This window comes from Hyphopichia burtonii (assembly GCF_001661395.1).
Source record: "Hyphopichia burtonii NRRL Y-1933 unplaced genomic scaffold HYPBUscaffold_4, whole genome shotgun sequence".
Classification (NCBI taxonomy): Eukaryota; Fungi; Ascomycota; class Pichiomycetes; order Serinales; family Debaryomycetaceae; genus Hyphopichia; species Hyphopichia burtonii.
The window spans coordinates 69,463-86,744 of NW_017963731.1; the positions used below are offsets into that span (position 1 = coordinate 69,463).

At 35.4% G+C, this 17,282-nt stretch overlaps 7 protein-coding genes across 7 annotated transcripts; 2 read left to right on the top strand and 5 right to left on the bottom strand.

The window, feature by feature from the left end:
• Window positions 1-160: 160 nt before the first annotated feature.
• MET13 (methylenetetrahydrofolate reductase (NAD(P)H)) lies at window positions 161-2,008 on the top strand (the record flags this gene model as incomplete). The annotated part of the gene is made up of 1 exon (XM_020220136.1): window positions 161-2,008. The coding sequence occupies one exon, from the start codon at window positions 161-163 to the stop codon at window positions 2,006-2,008; it is 1,848 nt and encodes a 615-aa protein (XP_020075876.1).
• Window positions 2,009-2,849: 841 nt separating this feature from the next.
• PGA18 (Pga18p) lies at window positions 2,850-5,573 on the bottom strand (the record flags this gene model as incomplete). Its single annotated transcript, XM_020220137.1, has 1 exon — window positions 2,850-5,573. The coding sequence occupies one exon, from the start codon at window positions 5,571-5,573 to the stop codon at window positions 2,850-2,852; it is 2,724 nt and encodes a 907-aa protein (XP_020075877.1).
• Window positions 5,574-7,695: 2,122 nt separating this feature from the next.
• On the bottom strand, window positions 7,696-8,745 carry OXR1 (Oxr1p; the record flags this gene model as incomplete). The annotated part of the gene is made up of 2 exons (XM_020218699.1): window positions 7,696-7,976; window positions 8,067-8,745. The coding sequence occupies 2 exons, from the start codon at window positions 8,743-8,745 to the stop codon at window positions 7,696-7,698; spliced, it is 960 nt and encodes a 319-aa protein (XP_020075878.1).
• Window positions 8,746-8,850: 105 nt separating this feature from the next.
• Window positions 8,851-9,689, bottom strand: DCG1 (Dcg1p). The gene has a single exon (XM_020221235.1). The coding sequence runs from the start codon at window positions 9,600-9,602 to the stop codon at window positions 8,889-8,891; it is 714 nt and encodes a 237-aa protein (XP_020075879.1). The 5' UTR covers window positions 9,603-9,689; the 3' UTR covers window positions 8,851-8,888.
• Window positions 9,690-10,858: 1,169 nt separating this feature from the next.
• DDC1 (Ddc1p) lies at window positions 10,859-11,962 on the top strand. The gene has a single exon (XM_020221236.1). It carries the CDS (start codon window positions 11,007-11,009, stop codon window positions 11,832-11,834), a length of 828 nt encoding a protein of 275 aa, XP_020075880.1. The 5' UTR covers window positions 10,859-11,006; the 3' UTR covers window positions 11,835-11,962.
• Window positions 11,942-12,361, bottom strand: HYPBUDRAFT_152873 (pyruvate transporter). Its single transcript, XM_020221237.1, has one exon. It carries the CDS (start codon window positions 12,308-12,310, stop codon window positions 11,969-11,971), a length of 342 nt encoding a protein of 113 aa, XP_020075881.1. The 5' UTR covers window positions 12,311-12,361; the 3' UTR covers window positions 11,942-11,968.
• A 1,011-nt stretch (window positions 12,362-13,372) lies between these two features.
• On the bottom strand, window positions 13,373-16,503 carry ZCF1 (Zcf1p; the record flags this gene model as incomplete). Its single annotated transcript, XM_020223263.1, has 3 exons — window positions 14,989-16,503; window positions 13,702-14,877; window positions 13,373-13,566 (listed from the first exon to the last, which is right to left on the bottom strand). Coding segments are annotated over exons 1-3 (2,661 nt in total), but the record flags the coding sequence as incomplete, so codon positions are not given.
• Between the last annotated feature and the right edge of the window lie 779 nt (window positions 16,504-17,282).

Consider the following 17,282-nt stretch of genomic DNA (forward strand, 5'->3'; position numbering starts at 1 on the left):
CGCGATTTTTAACTATGAATCATTTTTATGAGTCTAAAAATTGGGCCCAACACGTTTTTTTCCGGTACTTTCAGTATATAATTTAAAATTTTCAATACAAAGGTTATTAGTATTGAGTATTTTTTCGAGTTAAATCGATTATATAGAGCATAATTCGAAGATGAAGATCTCTGAAAAGTTAGAGCAGGCCCACTCAGTGGCCCTGCCACCCCCAGCCACCTTTTCGTTTGAATTTTTTGTACCCAAAACGTCCCAAGGGGTTCAAAATTTATACGATAGAATGGATAGAATGTATGATTTGAACCCGATCTTTATTGATATCACCTGGAATGCCGGTGGGCGTTCCTCCACTTTGACTAACGATATGGTTTATACTGCACAGGGGGCCCTTGGTCTTGAAACATGTATGCATTTGACTTGTACTAACATGAAGGTGGAATTGATTGATGAAGCTTTGGAAAAAGCATATAAGTCCGGATGTCAGAATATTTTGGCCTTGAGAGGTGATCCTCCATTGGATGGGTCGGAAAGCACTGGTGATTTCAAGTATGCCAAAGATTTGATCAATTATATTCGTAATAAATATGGCGATCATTTCAATATTGGGGTTGCTGCTTATCCAGAAGGACATCCAGAAGAAACTGATGAACAATTGATCTTGAAGTATTTGAAAGAGAAATGTGATGCTGGTGCTGATTTCATTATTACCCAAATGTTCTACGATGCCGAAAACTTCATTAAATGGTGTTCTCAAGTTCGTAAAATTGGTATTAATATTCCAATTATTCCTGGTATCATGCCAATTTCAACTTATTCTGCTTTTATTAGAAGAGCTAAATGGTCTCAAATTGTTATTCCTCAACATTTTTTGGATGCCTTAGATCCAATTAAAGAAGATGATTATTTGGTAAGAGAACGCGGGACTGAATTGGTTTCCGATATGTGTAATCAATTAATTAAGTCAGGTTACGTTAATCATTTGCATTTCTATACTATGAATTTAGAAAGAGCCACCATCATGATTTTAGAACGTTTGAAATTAGTCGAATACATTAAAGACCATGATGTTATTGGTGGTGATGTTTTACCATGGCGTAAATCTTTAAATCCTCAAAGATCAAAGGAATCAATCCGTCCAATCTTTTGGCAAAATCGTAAGCACTCTTATATTAGCCGTACTTCTGGTTGGGATGAATTTCCAAATGGTAGATGGGGGGATTCTCGTTCTCCTGCTTTTGGTGATATTGATTTATTTGCAACCGATTTATTAAGACAATCTCCTAAAAAGGCTATTGAGTTATGGGGGTATCCTCAATCATTGAAAGATTTTTCTGAACTCGTTATCTCTTATATTAATGGTGACTTGAAATCTTTACCTTGGTGTGATGGTGCTATTGGTAAAGATACTGAGGTTATTAGCAATTCTTTAGTTCAAATTAATAAAAAAGGTTTCTTCACTTTGAATTCTCAACCTTCCTTAAACGCTATCAAATCAAACGATAAAATTTATGGTTGGGGTCCTAAAAATGGTTATGTTTATCAAAAACAATATTTGGAATTTTTCGTTCATCGTGATACTTTGAAACCTTTATTAACTAATGTTGATAATTACAATAAATCAGCTGGTTCTGGCTCCATCACTTATTACTCTGTTGATAAAGAAGGTAATTTATTTTCTAATACTAAAGATGGTGATATCAACGCTGTTACTTGGGGTGTTTTCCCTGGTGAAGAAATTTTACAACCCACAATTGTCGAAAGAACTTCTTTCTTAGCTTGGAAAGATGAAGCTTTCAGACTTATTGATGAATGGGTTAAAATCTTGCAAAGTCAAAATGTTGTTAAAGAACTCGATATCCCTCAAGAGAAGATTAATAACTTTGTTCAACTCATGAAATCTTTTGCTGATGATTTTATCTTGTGTAATTTTGTCAACAATAATTTCTTTGACGATAATCAAACTGTTTTCAATTTGATTAATGAATTGAACTTACCTGATTTACAATAAGTCTTCAAATCCTAATTTTTTCAATATTTTTCTTTTATTTGTTTTTCCTTATTATTTCACTAACTCAGGATATTTAGTGCACTCAACATGCACATCCTTAAAGTCGATTTCAACATATAAGACTTTAAAGTATATCTCTCCTCTGGTAAAAATCGATACTAAAATGATTTGGTTTTTTTCTTTCATTTTGGTATGCTTTTTTGCTATTTATCATCACATACTTTTTCCCTTTTTTATGACAGTTACGGTGGCTTTTGTTTTTCCTCTTTTAAAAAGTTTCTTTTGCTTCAGTTCTACCCTCATCAAGAGGAAGCATGTTTTTCATTTCAACAATAATTTATTCATTTCATTATAACTAAGTCTATTTTTTTTTTGCATCCTAATATTTAATTCCTGTGTATAGTGGCATCCTCAACGGTATGGTTTATTTAAAAATCAATATATTTATATATACTTTTAAGCTATGGTTGTAATTAAGAGCTAGATCAAAAGATTATAAGGAGATTATTTTAAAAAAAAAAAGGCTTTTTCATTTCATTCAACTACTTATCACTATTCAAGAGTCAGGTATTAGAAAAAAAAAAGAACGTAATTACGTACATTAAGAAAAATTGTTACAATTTATAAAAGAGTATAAGAATTGAAATAGGTATAAAGACAACAAGAAGATTTAAATTAAAATAGAGTAAATACTTTTACTATCAAAGAGAAACCGAAAAAATGAATAACACACTTGAATTCTAACGCAAGAAATAGAAAGAGCATCTTTGGCAAAGATTTTCTAAATTGAAAGAAACAGAAATAGTCGAAAAAACAATAATAAAGCTTAAATCTCCACTTCTTAGAAGACAGCTAATAACATTGCAATAGCAGAAATGAAACCGGCCATTGATAATTGGTTGGAAGCAGCACCAGCTTCGTAGCTTGAAACACCAGCAGAAGAAGATGGAAGAGTAGAGGTAGATTCAACAACAGAAGTAGAATCAACTGAAGATGGACCTGGAGCTGGAGCAGATGAAACTGGAGCAGAAGTAACTGGAGCTTTTGTGGATGGAGCTGGAGCTTCAGTGGTTGGTTTAGCTGGGGTCTTAGTGGTTGGAGCTTTAGTAGAGTGACTCAAAGTAGTTGGAACAACACTTGGTTTTGAGGTAGCTGGAACAGAAGAAGTGTTGGTGTAAGCAGTAGAGGTGTTGAAGTAAGAGCTTGGACCGGTAGAAATAACTGGAGCAGAGGTGTGAGATTCTGGACAGTAAGTGGTAAAGTCAGTTTCAACATTAGTATCGGTTTCAACAGTAAGAGAATCAGAAGAAGATGGAGCTTCAGAGGTCTTAGCAACTGAGGTTGGTTTAGGAGCAGTTGAAGAAGATTCAGAAATAGTCTTATAGGTTTCAAGAGTTGAAGTGACATCGGAAGAAGCTGGAGCAGAGGAAGCTGGAGCAGATGAGACTGGAGCAGATGAAGCTGGAGCAGATGAGGCTGGAGCAGAAGATCCACTGTAGATAGTAGTGTAAACTTGAACAGTAGAAGTAGAAGTAACATCACCACTAGATGAAGCGGCTTCAGAAGAAGCTGAACTGGTACCTTCAACTGGTCTAGTTTCAGTTAATGGACAGAAAGTAGTGTATAAAGTTTCAACATCATCAACAGTGGTGGTAACAACGTTAACACCTGTTGGTTGAGAGTGGGTGTGACAACCAGATGGACCACAAGAGGTGACAGTAACCATAGTAGATTCAGTAGCAGTAACGGTAGTGTAGTGACCTTCGGAAGCTGGAGCAGATGATGATGGAGCAGCAGATGATGGAGCAGCGGATGAAGATGGAGCAGCAGATGAGGAAGCAACAGATGAAGCAGCAGATGAGGAAGCAGCAGATGAAGCAGCAGATGAGGAAGCAGCAGATGAAGCAGCAGATGAGGAAGCAGCAGATGAGGAAGCTGGAGCAGAAACAACAGATGATGGAATGGCAACAGAAGAAGATTCAGAACCGTAAGATTTAGTTTCAGTTAATGGACAGTAAGTAGTGAATGAGGTAACAACATCATCAGTAGTGACGGTAACAACATCAACACCAGTTTGGTGGGAGTCAGTGTGACAACCAGATGGACCACAAGAGGTAACAGTGACCATGGTGGTAGATTCAGCAGTTTTGGTGGTAACATGACCTTGTTCAGAAGAGGAGGCAGCAACAGATGAGGAAGCTGGAGCAGATGAGGAAGCAACAGCGGATGATGAAGCAGCAGCAGATGAGGAAGCAACAGCGGATGATGAAGCAGCAGCAGATGAGGCTGGAGCAGAGGATGAGGCTGGAGCAGTAACAACAGATGATGGAATGGCAATAGAAGTAGATTCAGAACCATAAGATTTAGTTTCAGTTAATGGACAGTAAGTAGTGAATGAGGTAACAACATCATCAGTAGTGACGGTAACAACATCAACACCAGTTTGGTGGGAGTCAGTGTGACAACCAGATGGACCACAAGAGGTAACAGTGACCATGGTGGTAGATTCAGCAGTTTTGGTGACAACATGACCTTGTTCAGAAGAGAAGGTAACACTTGAAGAAGCTTCTTCAGAAGACCAAGCAGGAGCAGAAGAAGAAGCAGAGACGTATTCAGGAGTACCAAGAGCATAAGATGCTGAAGCTGAAACGTATTCAGGAGTACCAAGAGCGTAAGAAGCAGTAGATTCAGTAGAAGTACCAGCAGCGCTTGAAGCATCTTCACCCCAAGAACCAGAGACGCTACCATGAGCTTCACCAGAAGCTTCAAAAGAGCTTGATTCTTTGCTGTTAGAACCAGAAACACTACCAGAAGCTTCACCAGAGGCTTCTAAAGAGCCAGAGTTTTTGCTGTTGGAAGCAGAAACACTGCCAGAAGCTTCACCAGAAGCTTCGAAAGAGCTTGATTCTTTGCTGTTGGAAGCAGAGATGCTACCTGATTGTTCACCAGAAGCTTCTAAAGAGCCAGAGTTTTTGCTGTTAGAGGCAGAGATACTACCAGAGGCTTCACCAGAAGCTTCTAAGGAGCTTGATTCTTTGCTGTTGGAAGCAGAAACGCTACCATGAGCTTCACCGGAAGCTTCTAAAGAGCTTGATTCTTTGCTGCTGGAAGCAGAGATACTACCTGATTCTTCACCGGAGGCTTGTAAAGAGCTGGAGTTTTCACTATCGGAAGCAGAAATGCTACCGTGAGCTTCGTGAGAAGCTTCTAAAGAGCTTGATTCTTTGCTGTTGGAAGCAGAAACACTACCAGAAGCACCACCAGAAGCTTGGAAAGAGCTTGATTCTTTGCTGTTTGAAGAAGAGAAACTGCTTGAGGCTCCACCAGAAGCTTCAATAAAAGATCTTTCACTGTTTTTAACAGAAAGATCAGATTCACGGTCTGATTCAAAAGCAGCATTAGCATTACCAACATTAGCAGAACCTTCAGAGTGAGATTCAGAGTTGGCATCAAGGCCCTTTGAGTTAGCGTTAAGGTTAGAAGCAGAATCGGCTTCGAAATTAAGGGAGGCAGCGGACGCAAGAGAAGCGATACCGGCCATACCAACGGCGGTTGAAAATTTCATGGTAAAGAATACTTGATTAACTGTAGAAAGGAATGACTGAAAGTTTGTTTAATAGGAAAGGAAATAATGATCCAAAAGTCTTCAAAAGAGTGATAACTTCAACAAAAAGGAAAGCGAATGACGTGAAGTTGGGAAGTTGGACTCTTAGGTGAGTTTTAAACAATTAGACAAGACTCGATGTTTAGACAAGGAAGTAAAACAGAACGAAAAAAATTCAATCAAGGAATTAAAGCAATATATATAGGGACATGTTTCGAAATAATCAAGAACAAATATTTAAAATAAGGTATGGAAACAAAGGTTTCACGAGGTCGTTTTTTTTTTTGTTTTGTTTGTTGTTTTTCAAAACCAACAACCCCTAACTATACTGGAGGAACCTGGCGATAATACAGAGGCTTAATTGCCATCGTAATAGTTATTCATTAACTAAAAATAACGCTTGACGGATACATGATCCACCATTTGTTTGTTACTCTGTGATATGAATCGCCTTACCCATGGAAAGAATAACAAAAAAATAAAAGTCACCAATTGACGAAATCTTAATTGTCGATTTAGGTTAATAGCTCGTTGGTCGCTGCAAAAAAAATTTTGCGATTCAACCTCAAAACACTATTGTAAGGCCTAACGCGATAAATGACATGCATATCACAGATCAGCTATGCAGTCTATTTTTATTATAAATTTAACATTATACTGCACACGGATCTGATTCGGCTAAGTATTGATCTTTGACCAACTATGCATTGACTGTCTCCAGAAATACTTGGAAAAGACTTGACCACGGATACTCGAATGAACGGGATAACAACATTTCGTTAAAAACAACAAAGCAAGGAACAAAAAAAAAGGTTTTTGCTTGAACAAACTTGAAGAAAACGTTCAATGTCTGAGGACTTCTCGGGATAGTATGGACATAAGGCAATTTAGAGCCTATGGCTGGGCTTTCTCATGGCTTCCTCATGGCTTTCTCGGGGCTTTCCCGTGGCTTCCTCTCGCAAGAGGTATGTGAATTGGTGGGCCATGTTTGTTTTCCATTATATTTTTGTTTATTTCTCTAACTTTGATTTTGTCAGCAGCTTGGCTTTTGTTCCACTAAATGGAGCTGCTAGCTCGACTACCGGTATCAAAACAGTCTTGAGCTAAGTCAACTGAAAAGGGCGGGGAACCTTGGGTGTTCATACTACTACCTGACGCCTTGTAGATGTTTACTTTTCATGGTTCAACTTAGCTCAGGAAACAACTTCATAAGCCTGAAGTTAAATCCCAAGTCGGCGCCTTCGGAGACCTTTTCAACCGGATTTTCAGCTTTTCAGCTAGCAGCTATGCTTTCAGCTGGCCTGCCCTTGACAAGAATTCAGCTTCCTCACCCCCATAAAGACTGGTTGGGCGCATGCCCCTATCATTGCAGATCACGTTACGAACCCCAATTGTTCCTATCCATTGATTTTGGTGGTGTGTTTACTTGTATTTGACTTTGTCATATAAAAAGAAGTCGTCTAAATCTTTTACAATTGGCGTTTATGCAAATTTGCAAAATATATCCAGAATAACATCCGTACATCCCTGCAACTCCAACCTAATTTACTGATTTAAAAGAATAGTCAAATTTACTTTTGAAACAAAGAGTCTTATGATTATTGGCGAGAGAAGGCGTTAGAGAAAGAGGGTTGATCTACTGGGGCCAAAATTACCTTTCAAACCAGGGTTTTGTCAATGGAAGCTGGGTATCGATTCCATGATTTAAACTTCATAAACGAACACCTCGTGTCTCCGATGGCTACAAGGTTTACGAGAGGAAAGGGTTGATTCCTGACGATTGAATGACGAGGATGGTGTAAAAGAAAATATAATAAAGTGTATTACGATTTGCTTACTTCTAAGCTAGAATGGATGCAATATTAGTCTATAAGATGCCAAGCTTGTCCGAAAATGTAGTTCTAAAGTACTGTCAACAACTTAAAAATAGAATCAGAAAGGATATTGGATCATTGAAAGAAGACCTGATAAACAAGAAGCCAAAAAGCCAAAAAAAAAAAACCAAAAAAAAAAAAAAAAAAAAAAAAAAAAAAACGATATGAAAAATAGCCCTGTAACTTACCCTCTTAGCTTTACGAAGGTTCTATTCTAAAGCACCAACTCTCCAAACTTCCAAGTCGATCACCTTGAACGTTCCTAATTTAGTTGAGGAGTCAGAATTGTGCAAGTTCAAAATCTCATTCCCAAAAGTAGTACATGGATAACTGACTCCTTTATAGAGAGACTTATCGATCCATAACCCGTTTTGGCCATTGGATGATCCGATTGCAATGAAATCGTGATTTGAGAATATTATATTATCATTCATTCCCGTATACATAAAGGCTTTAAACCTTGATTCGTACCTTGGTTTATGTTTGGGCACTGTAGGAGGATGATCATCGAGATCAATGAGGTTTGCATCTTCCTTTTCTGAATCTTTTTCTGAATCTTTTTCTGAATCCTTTTCTGAACCCTTTTTTGAATCCTTCTCGTGATTCAATTTGGAAGCATCATATTTTTCTAGTTTCCAAAGAAAACATTCTCCGTTACCATAATAACGTTTATTATCGACGGCTCTTAAATTTGTATTCAAATAGCAGCCAAACTTATTTCTTTTCTCGTCCTGTATCACCATAACATACCCTTGGGGTCTTTTACGCTCAAGACCGTAAAATGACGTAGTGGTGGACGATTGGATATCACCCACAATCATTGATTTAACAACTCCATCTCCATAACCTTTTGATTGTTTTTCATTCTTCTGTTTTTGTAATTGGTATTCTGGATTCGAATTCCGGTAGAGAGTATTCAAACTTATACCATCTTGCTCAAAATCATATACTAAATCCCAATCATCATAAAGTTGTAATCTTGGGGGCATTAAATTTCGAATATTATTTGCCAATTCTTCATCCATTAACCGACGCTTGGTGTTGGGCTTATACCCATGTAGTTTTATAGGTCTCTCATCTGTATTTTCATCGCCATATTGTTCACTTGAACTTTGGGGCTCTGGAACCACCGGCGGTGGAGATGCTGATGGGGATGCCGACCTGGACTTACCCGTTAGTATCTTATTGAAAAATGACGGTCTTTTCCTGGGTTGTTTACTATCTTCATTGGGCTCACTTGCCCTGTAAAATGGATTCATTGACATGATATCAACTATGACTGTCTTATAAAAACTATTGAAATTGTCAAATTTGTCATTTTTGGCTTTAAATTTAGCCCTTTTATCTACGAGATTCTGGTGTATGGGTCTTATTTTCTATTAAATAGCTATATTATACTATTTTAAGAAAGGATATTCTCCTTATTGAACCTTATAATGCTAGTAAGGAACTCTACTCCGACTTTAACACTATCGATGAATTGAATTTGGGGGAAAGCCTGGCTCAATTTGGAGTCAAGACCAGCCATACCGGCACAACCTAATAAAATGCAATCTATATGATCATTAGCATATTCTACATTAACAAAATGATCAACTTGATTCTTGATTTTAGCAAACTCCTCTTCGTTGCTCAAGTCTAAAACACTGACATTGAGTGCTTTGGTTTTTTGGAATTTTTTAGTAGGGAACTCTTGACTGGTTCCAATAAAATCAATGATTGCTTGATCCAAAAGAGGTTCCCATTCACTCACACTGGTGAGTATGAACAGCTTATGCAAGGACGGATTCAGGAGACTGTAGAGTAATGTAGCTTGCATGATTCCCAAGATTGGCTTTTTGGTGTGTTTCCCTAAAGAATGGATTAAATGATGATCCGAATAGCAGCAAATCAAGAAACCATCGTATTTCTCAATGACGTTCTTGTCAAGTAAGTCTGGCAAAACAACCTGTTCTGATTCAATTGAAGTTTGAGTCCCGTTGATTTCTTTCGGTGCTGAAGCTGGACCAGTATAAAAAGTGAACTCCACCAGTGGAGGTGCACTCAAGATTTTTGCCAAGTTGTCCGAAACTTTCTGGGAGGAGTTAGGATTGACCACGAGGATTTTGATCGACATTAGTGAAGGAAGTGAAGAGAAGAGTGAAGAGTAAAGAGAAAAGAGTGAATAAGTTAAAGAAGTCAACGAAAAAACGCTGAAAAATTCGGGGTGCTCCGAGTTTGGAGCATTTGCAGTAATTACCACTGGTGCAATGATATTCTAACGTCAATGGGTAAGGATTGCTGGCAGTGGTTGGGTTTCTTGGGCTTAGCCACTGTAATGTTCAGCCCCAATTATTCTTTAGTTGAAATTATTTAGTTGAAATTATTTAGTTGAAATTATTTAGTTGAAATTATTTAGTTGAAATTATTTAGTTGAAATTATTTAGTTGAAATTATTTAGTTGAAATTCTTAGTTAAAATTCTAAACTCTTCAATTCGTTTCAATTTGAAGAAACAACTGAAGATTCAACCTATCATTGTAAGTGGTTTCAGATCTGTAGTAGGACCTGGATGTCATTCACAACTTTAAGCAGTTTGTCGTCAAGGTTGAATATTCTAAATTTTGTAAAAAATCTACAAAATCCTTACTTGTCTAATTTTGAATACGGCCCTTGCAATTCCCCTTAAAGTATACCCCTACAACCTTTTATACGTCCAGAGACTTTCTGTTGTATTGCTTTCTCTACATTAAATTTGGTTGCAAAAGAGACAAATCTGAGAAAGGACCAGTTCACTATTGGAAAAACGCCTTTGCAGTCTAAAAGAAACGCTAGCTTCAAGGGAAACCCATTAAGGCTCCATTCAAAGTCTCTTTGACTAATAAGCCAAGTTGGTATCTTACTGGAGTCCTAGTTAGCATCTTGGTTGGGATCATGGTTTTGGGTCTTTTGAATTTTTCCTGGATGAGATTCCAACTACTACTTCTTTCATCAACAAATGAAGCATGTCGTTTGTGGGAGCCATCGACTCGGATAAACATAAGGTCATATGGTCGAGGTCGATCTTGTCGTTGGCGGCAATATCTGAACATATTAAGTTTGTTGTTGGGAGAGAATCCATATCAATACTGGCAGTAAATACCGCTAAGATTACTCATGCCGAGATCACTTTTAAACAAAGCTTCTTCCACGAATACTTGGTTGATTTTGGTAATATCCTTAGTGAAGGGTTCAATGAGGACGAATACGATATCAATCAGTCCACTTACTCGTTTTTGATTAATTCTCGTCACTTATCGGTGTTATTTAAGAACTTAGATGCTCTGAATTTAGAATATATTTGCTTTAAAGTTAATTGGGATAAAAATTCTTCGGTTAAATATAAATTACTTATCGAAATAAAAACTAAAGATTGGATCATCAAGCGGTATCAAACAAGCTATCAACCAGTAGTCTCCAATAAGTTGAATATAGCCACTCTATACAAACAAGAACTACTTGATCAACAAGAAAAAACCCTACAAGATTCCATCAAATATATAATGATTGAACAAATCATACCCAAACAGTTTTTAGATTCGATATCTTCATCAACGGAAGATTTCAAGATCGAAATTAAACACGGTAAGTTACTGTTGTGTGGGTACACCAGACAAGTTTTAAAAGATAAAGAATACTTGAAACAACCAATGTCCGTGACAAATACCATAACCTTGGACGAATTGCTAAATACGAACTTGACTGATTTCAATCTTGAAGATAATACGTTATCAATAAATTTCAGATTGAAAGATTTCAAAAATTTCATGAATTTGATAGGCGGGTTTGCCAATTTAAAATATGATTTGGCGGATGATCATTCAACCGATGGCAATTCGTATTTTGAAATTTTTTTCAAAAGTCCTGGTGATCCAATTCTCTTTGAATTGAAGAATTATCCCCATGTATTGATTCAATACACTCAAATTACAAGTGATGATAATTTAGAATCTAATAAGAAACCAAAATTCTCACTACCATCTCATTCAGTCATCATTCCAAATAAAGAGGAAACCCCATTACCAGAGCAAACTCCATCACCAGGGGAACTTATCACATCCAAGCCATTTAGTAAGAAGATTGATTACGAATCTGTCAGATCATTAATATATGGAGAATTACCTCCAATGGAATCGGAACCACAAGAACAAAGAGTCACTTATGGTAAAAGAAGTCGAACTCCCAGCTTAGATCTTTCTAAACGCCAAAAAACAAATAACCAGAATGATACCGACTACGGGTCAGATTCCTCGGAATCCTCCGATACCATTCAAACTCAACTATTGGGTCCTACACAAGTAGCAGAGAAACCAAAGTCCATCTTCGATTAGTTAACGAATAGATACATTTAAAAGTTGGCATATATATGATTATAAATAAGAGTTTCGAAAAAAATTAAGAAATCTAAAATACAAGTTAATTATTCAATGCATAATTAATTCAAATAAATAGGGAGAGGTGGAAATCATTTCTTTTCTTCATTGGTTATAGCTTTTGGTGAATTGTAATTATGATTGAGCCATCTAAATCCTTGACCTAGTTGAGCCAATTCGTTTACAAAATGACATCCAAATAATAAATAGTTTTGTGGAGTGACTGCCATCGAGTATCTCATAAATACTAATGAATATATAATCAATGATCCAGTCATTGGTCCACTAATTAAATCAGCATCCTTCTTCAAATCTAATAACGCAGCAACGGGAATCCCGAAATTCGACACCGGCCCCCAAAAATGAGTAGTACAAACATATCTCAAGGATTGTTTGGAAAACAAGAAATCAGTAAACTTCTTAAACCCTGACATTATCGCTTCTTTAGTAGTTTAATTGGTCCTAGAAGTAGTATCTCGATCACCGCTAATTCCCCCAATGGTTTTTTTTCCTTATTTAAAGTCGGTAACTAGCTCTCCGATGTAAATTTTTTGTTGGTGCACGGGTGCGTGTCACGTGCAGTGCGGTGGGGTCAATAAACCATTATCATGCCTTGATATTACTACTTTAACATCATACATATATCACTACAGGTGCTTGGGAGTATGGAGATTAATAGTGTATTGTCTATAAATGTAGAGGAACTAAGAACAAGTGAATAAAGTAGATACAGGTTGAAAGAAGAGTAGTAGAACAACAAAATAGAGAACAAGAAAAGACAAACTAATTGAAAACAAACTAAGGTATTCTGACATGAAGGCATTACGGGCGTAAATTGGTAAAGCATCAGTCATTCCATATTGAAATACCAATGGAGGGGATTAGAACATATTTGTGCTTGGATTATTACTATATCCGGTTGAGGTATTGCCAGAGGAATTGGAATCGGAGGGTTCAACAGCTACTGCTGCAAATTGATTTTGCAATTGTTTCTCTTGTTGTTGAGATGATTGAGATTGGGCTGATTGTTGAGAATGAGACAGTTTTTGCAGAGCCCGTCTAGTAGCGGGTTGATTTTGAAGTTCATGCTGATGTGGTCTTGCATTAACATCCATTTGTTGATTAAATAGTTGGAAGTTTGCATTTGAACCTTGATAAGTTTGGAATACTCCAGTTGGTTGGCTAGGATCAAACATATTATAAGTAGTTGCATGAGTTGGAGGATGAGTTTGAGGATGATTTGAAGAATGAGAAGAATGATGTGGCTGATTATGAGGGGTTGGTTGAGAGTGGGATGAACCAATTTGGCGAATTGATGAAAGTTCTTCTTGATGCAAATGAGGTGCAAACCCAGTTGAAGGTTGAACTTGTTGTTGTGATGGCATACCAACAACCAGGGAATCATGAGTTTGTTGATATAAATTACCAAAGTTAGTAACTTGATTACCCAGGGTTAAATTATCCAAGTTAAATAAACCAGAGGAATCAGTTTGATTTAAAGGTTGAGGATGGAAAGTTAAATGTTTATTTGATTGTTGATCTTGTTGTTTAGTAGTATCATCGGAATGGGTTTTTGGTTTTTTATTTGGCATTGAATCACCATCGTCACTTGGACTACTTAAATAATAAGGTAAATTATCCGGATTAGTTAACCAAAATGGATCTCTCATATTAAAACCAAGTAAATTATCTAAACCTGGTTCATCATCAGTAAGATTAGTATGAGGAGGAATAACTGAATTTGAATGAACAACATTTGATGGATGTGAAATATTTGTCACCGGGTTATTTGTATTGGTGGAAGGAATCCCTGAAAGCTCATTACCCAAATCATGTTGAACATTATTTGAAGCAGAAGAAATTGGAGGATCAATTTGATTTTTTAAATCATTCAAATCATCATCTAATTTTTGTTTTTCAATTTTTTGTTTTTCATATATTAAATTAATTGCTTGGATGTTTTTATTAATTAAATAAACGATATTCGTTGACCATAATCTAACACTTTGGTTTAATAATCTAGAAATCCTCAGATCAAATTGTAATAAGGCATTCAATTTATTTTCTAATTTTTGTAAAAAAGAATTATAATCAATGGTGGGGTTTGATGAAGGACCAACGGTGGCAGTATTTGAATTTGAAGCATTTTTTGGTTCATCAATATTCGAATCACTTGAAGTTGTAGAAGATTCATTTGAATGAACTGAAAAATAAACAAAATCATTGGATTTATAATTTAAAAATGTGAAAATAACAATAATACCTTGATAAATGAAAGAATTTAAAAATGGATAATAAATTCTAAACAATTTACCAAATTTTATTTCACTCATTATTTGATATTCATAAGCCAAGTATTTATCGGCAAAATTATCTAAAAATTGTTGAATGAATTCAATAATATAATCAAGGAATTTCATTATTGAATAAAGTAAGGATTTAGTAATAAGTGCAGCATCTGAAGCTTCTTGAAATTGATTGATAAAAGGTTCAAATAATTTAGCTCGATTGATATATAAGGTGATTAAATCAATAATTAAATTGACTCGATCAATTCTTAAAGGTAAGTAATTACCTTCGTCATAACTTAATTGATCACCCCCCGAAGAATCACCATCAATTTTACTTAGATCATCATTATTATGAGAATCGATTAAATCATCATCAGTATATTTATCACTTAAAAACCATTCGAGCAAATTAGTTTCTTTTTCAAATTTTGAATCTAAATTTAATAAATCATTCATGGTGAAATTAATCATAAAGTTTTCAATTAACATCATATTTGATAACCTCAAACATTCGCTTAAACCAATTTTTAATAAAACTTGAGTTTTATGAGCATTTAAATCAATTTTACTTAAATTGGATTCACTACTTGATTTTAAAACAATTGAATTTACTTGAATTGAGATTGGATTTGGACGTCCTAAAACTGAACAAATTTGACCACTAATATTTTTAAGAGCAAACCAAACTTTAAATCTTGCAATATCATTATCTTCATCACTTGGTTCATAATCGAACTTTTCAATTTTATTTTTAATTTTTTTTGATTCATCATCATCAATAATCATTGAATCATTTTCTGATTTAATTTTAGAATGTTCACTATCAGTAGTTGTTCTAAATTTCCCCATAACATGTAAACCAATTGAATAGGCAATTGAACAAGTATGAAATAACATTGACCAACTTTCTTCATAACGTTGATCAATAAAATACCATTCAGTACATAAAATATAAGCTTGAATAGTAATAATTGATTCATTAATTAAGTTATGTCTTAATTTTTCAAAATTATGGTATAAGATATTATTTAATAAATGATTTTTAAATTTTTTAAATTTTTTAATTGAGTCATTTGAACTACTCATTAAATTCATATCAATAAATTCTTTTGGGGTTAATCTTTGAATTGATAGTAATAAAATCATATATAATAATAACAAATCATCATCATTTTCCCATTCTTTATCTTTAATTGATTCATAATTATTTAAAAAATTGAATACGGTTTCTTTACTAATAAAACTTTTATAATAAGTAGTATTAATGAAAAATAATTCAACCATTTTATAAATAATTCGGAAATTTAATTTTAATAAATCAAAAGAAGTATCCGAATCACTACTTAATTCTGGGTCAATTTTTAATAAAAATGGTAAAGGTTTTTTCAATAAGGATCTTTCAATTAAATTACCCGAAATTGAATCATGGGTTAAATTCGAATCATCATCTTGATCGTGATCATTCGATTTATCAATATCACTACTATATTTAGTTTCTGAACTTGAATCACCAAAATTAATTAAATCATTTGGTTTCAGATATTTAACTTTACGTAATGATTCATTATTAGTCAGTTTTTTCTTTAAAGTTTCAATCATAAAATTTGACGATTGCGGGCCATAATATTTTTCACCCATTTCAGAAGTTTCACCACTTATTGGGAAGTGATCATGGCTTGCATTTTTACTATCGGAAGGTTTGGAATGTTCTAAATTTGTTGAGCGATCAAATTTACTAATTTGAGTCAATAATTGATGATTTTTTTGATTCAATTTGAAATTATCTTGTAAAATAGTTAATTTTTCATTTCTTAATAATTCAATTTCCTCATTTAATTTCGTTATATCAGTTGGATTATTTGGACTTTGATTTGAACTTGAACTACCCGAGTTATTTGAAACCGAGCTCGAGCTTTTACTTCTATTACGATCTTCATTTATTGAGAGTTCATTTGCTTCTAATTCATTTTCATCAATTTTGATATTTCTAAAAGTCGAAGGAAATTGACAAACAATCCGACGTTTTTGACATTGATTACATGGTTTCAACTTATTACACTTTATTTTCCTGCGACGACAGGATATACAGGAGATTGGAAGCACTTCAGACATCTTATAATAGTCAGGATGGGGGTACGGGTGGACTCACTGGCAAATTTCATCAACTGGCGCCAGGGAGGGAAAATTTATGTGCAAGAAAAATGTCTGAAAACCCTCACACAAACGAAAAAAAGGTTAAAAAAAGTTCCCACTGCGAAAACAAGACTCCGGACTTCCGTTATGCCAACAAGAACAGAGGAAAACCGTAGGAAAACCGTAGGAAAACTGTAGGAAAATACCACCAAAAATGAATCAGACAAGGGCGGCGATTAAAGCAGGATGGGAAGGCAAAGGAAAGGGATGATAAATGGAAATGAATAGGGTGATTTGACAGCTGCAAAAGGGATGGGGTGTAATGGAGGACTGATAAAAAATGGATGCAACTGAGCTGATGCAGCGGTTTAACCGGTAGACAACAATTTTTTTTTATTCAACTTGTACTAAGTAGAAATGTTTCACCTTATTGGGATTCAATAGGAAGGAAACAAGTAAATAATAGGAAAATGATAAGGTGTGTAACGAGAAAAGCGCCTGAAGGGCAAGTAGAATGGTTATTAGCACCCAGCAAGAACCTGATCTGTACCCAAACACACAAGCTGAAGACCAGTAGATGGCTGAATAGAAAGTTGATTAACAAGAGAAGAAGAAGAAGAAGAAGAAGAAGAAGAAGAGGAGGAAGAGAAGAAGAAGAGTAAAGTTTTAACCGCCGAAGGAAAAAATGCTAAAAAAAAGTAAAAACCCAATGTCTCACTTTGAAATTACACCAGTACCTACTTCAATTAAACAGTAATTAGGTAGATTAGGTAGTTATTGACATGGAGTCAGTAGGGGGGTAAGTAGTAGATGGTAGCAGCAAGTAGTAGATGGTGGGACTTGACTAGGCTGGCTTGATTGGCGTGATGGACGTGGTTGGCGTGATGGACGTGGTTGGCTTGATTGACTAATCTGGTGTGAATTCCAGACCAATCAATTTAAGTTACGATGAGATCTTAAGGAATTCCGTACCAAACCATGG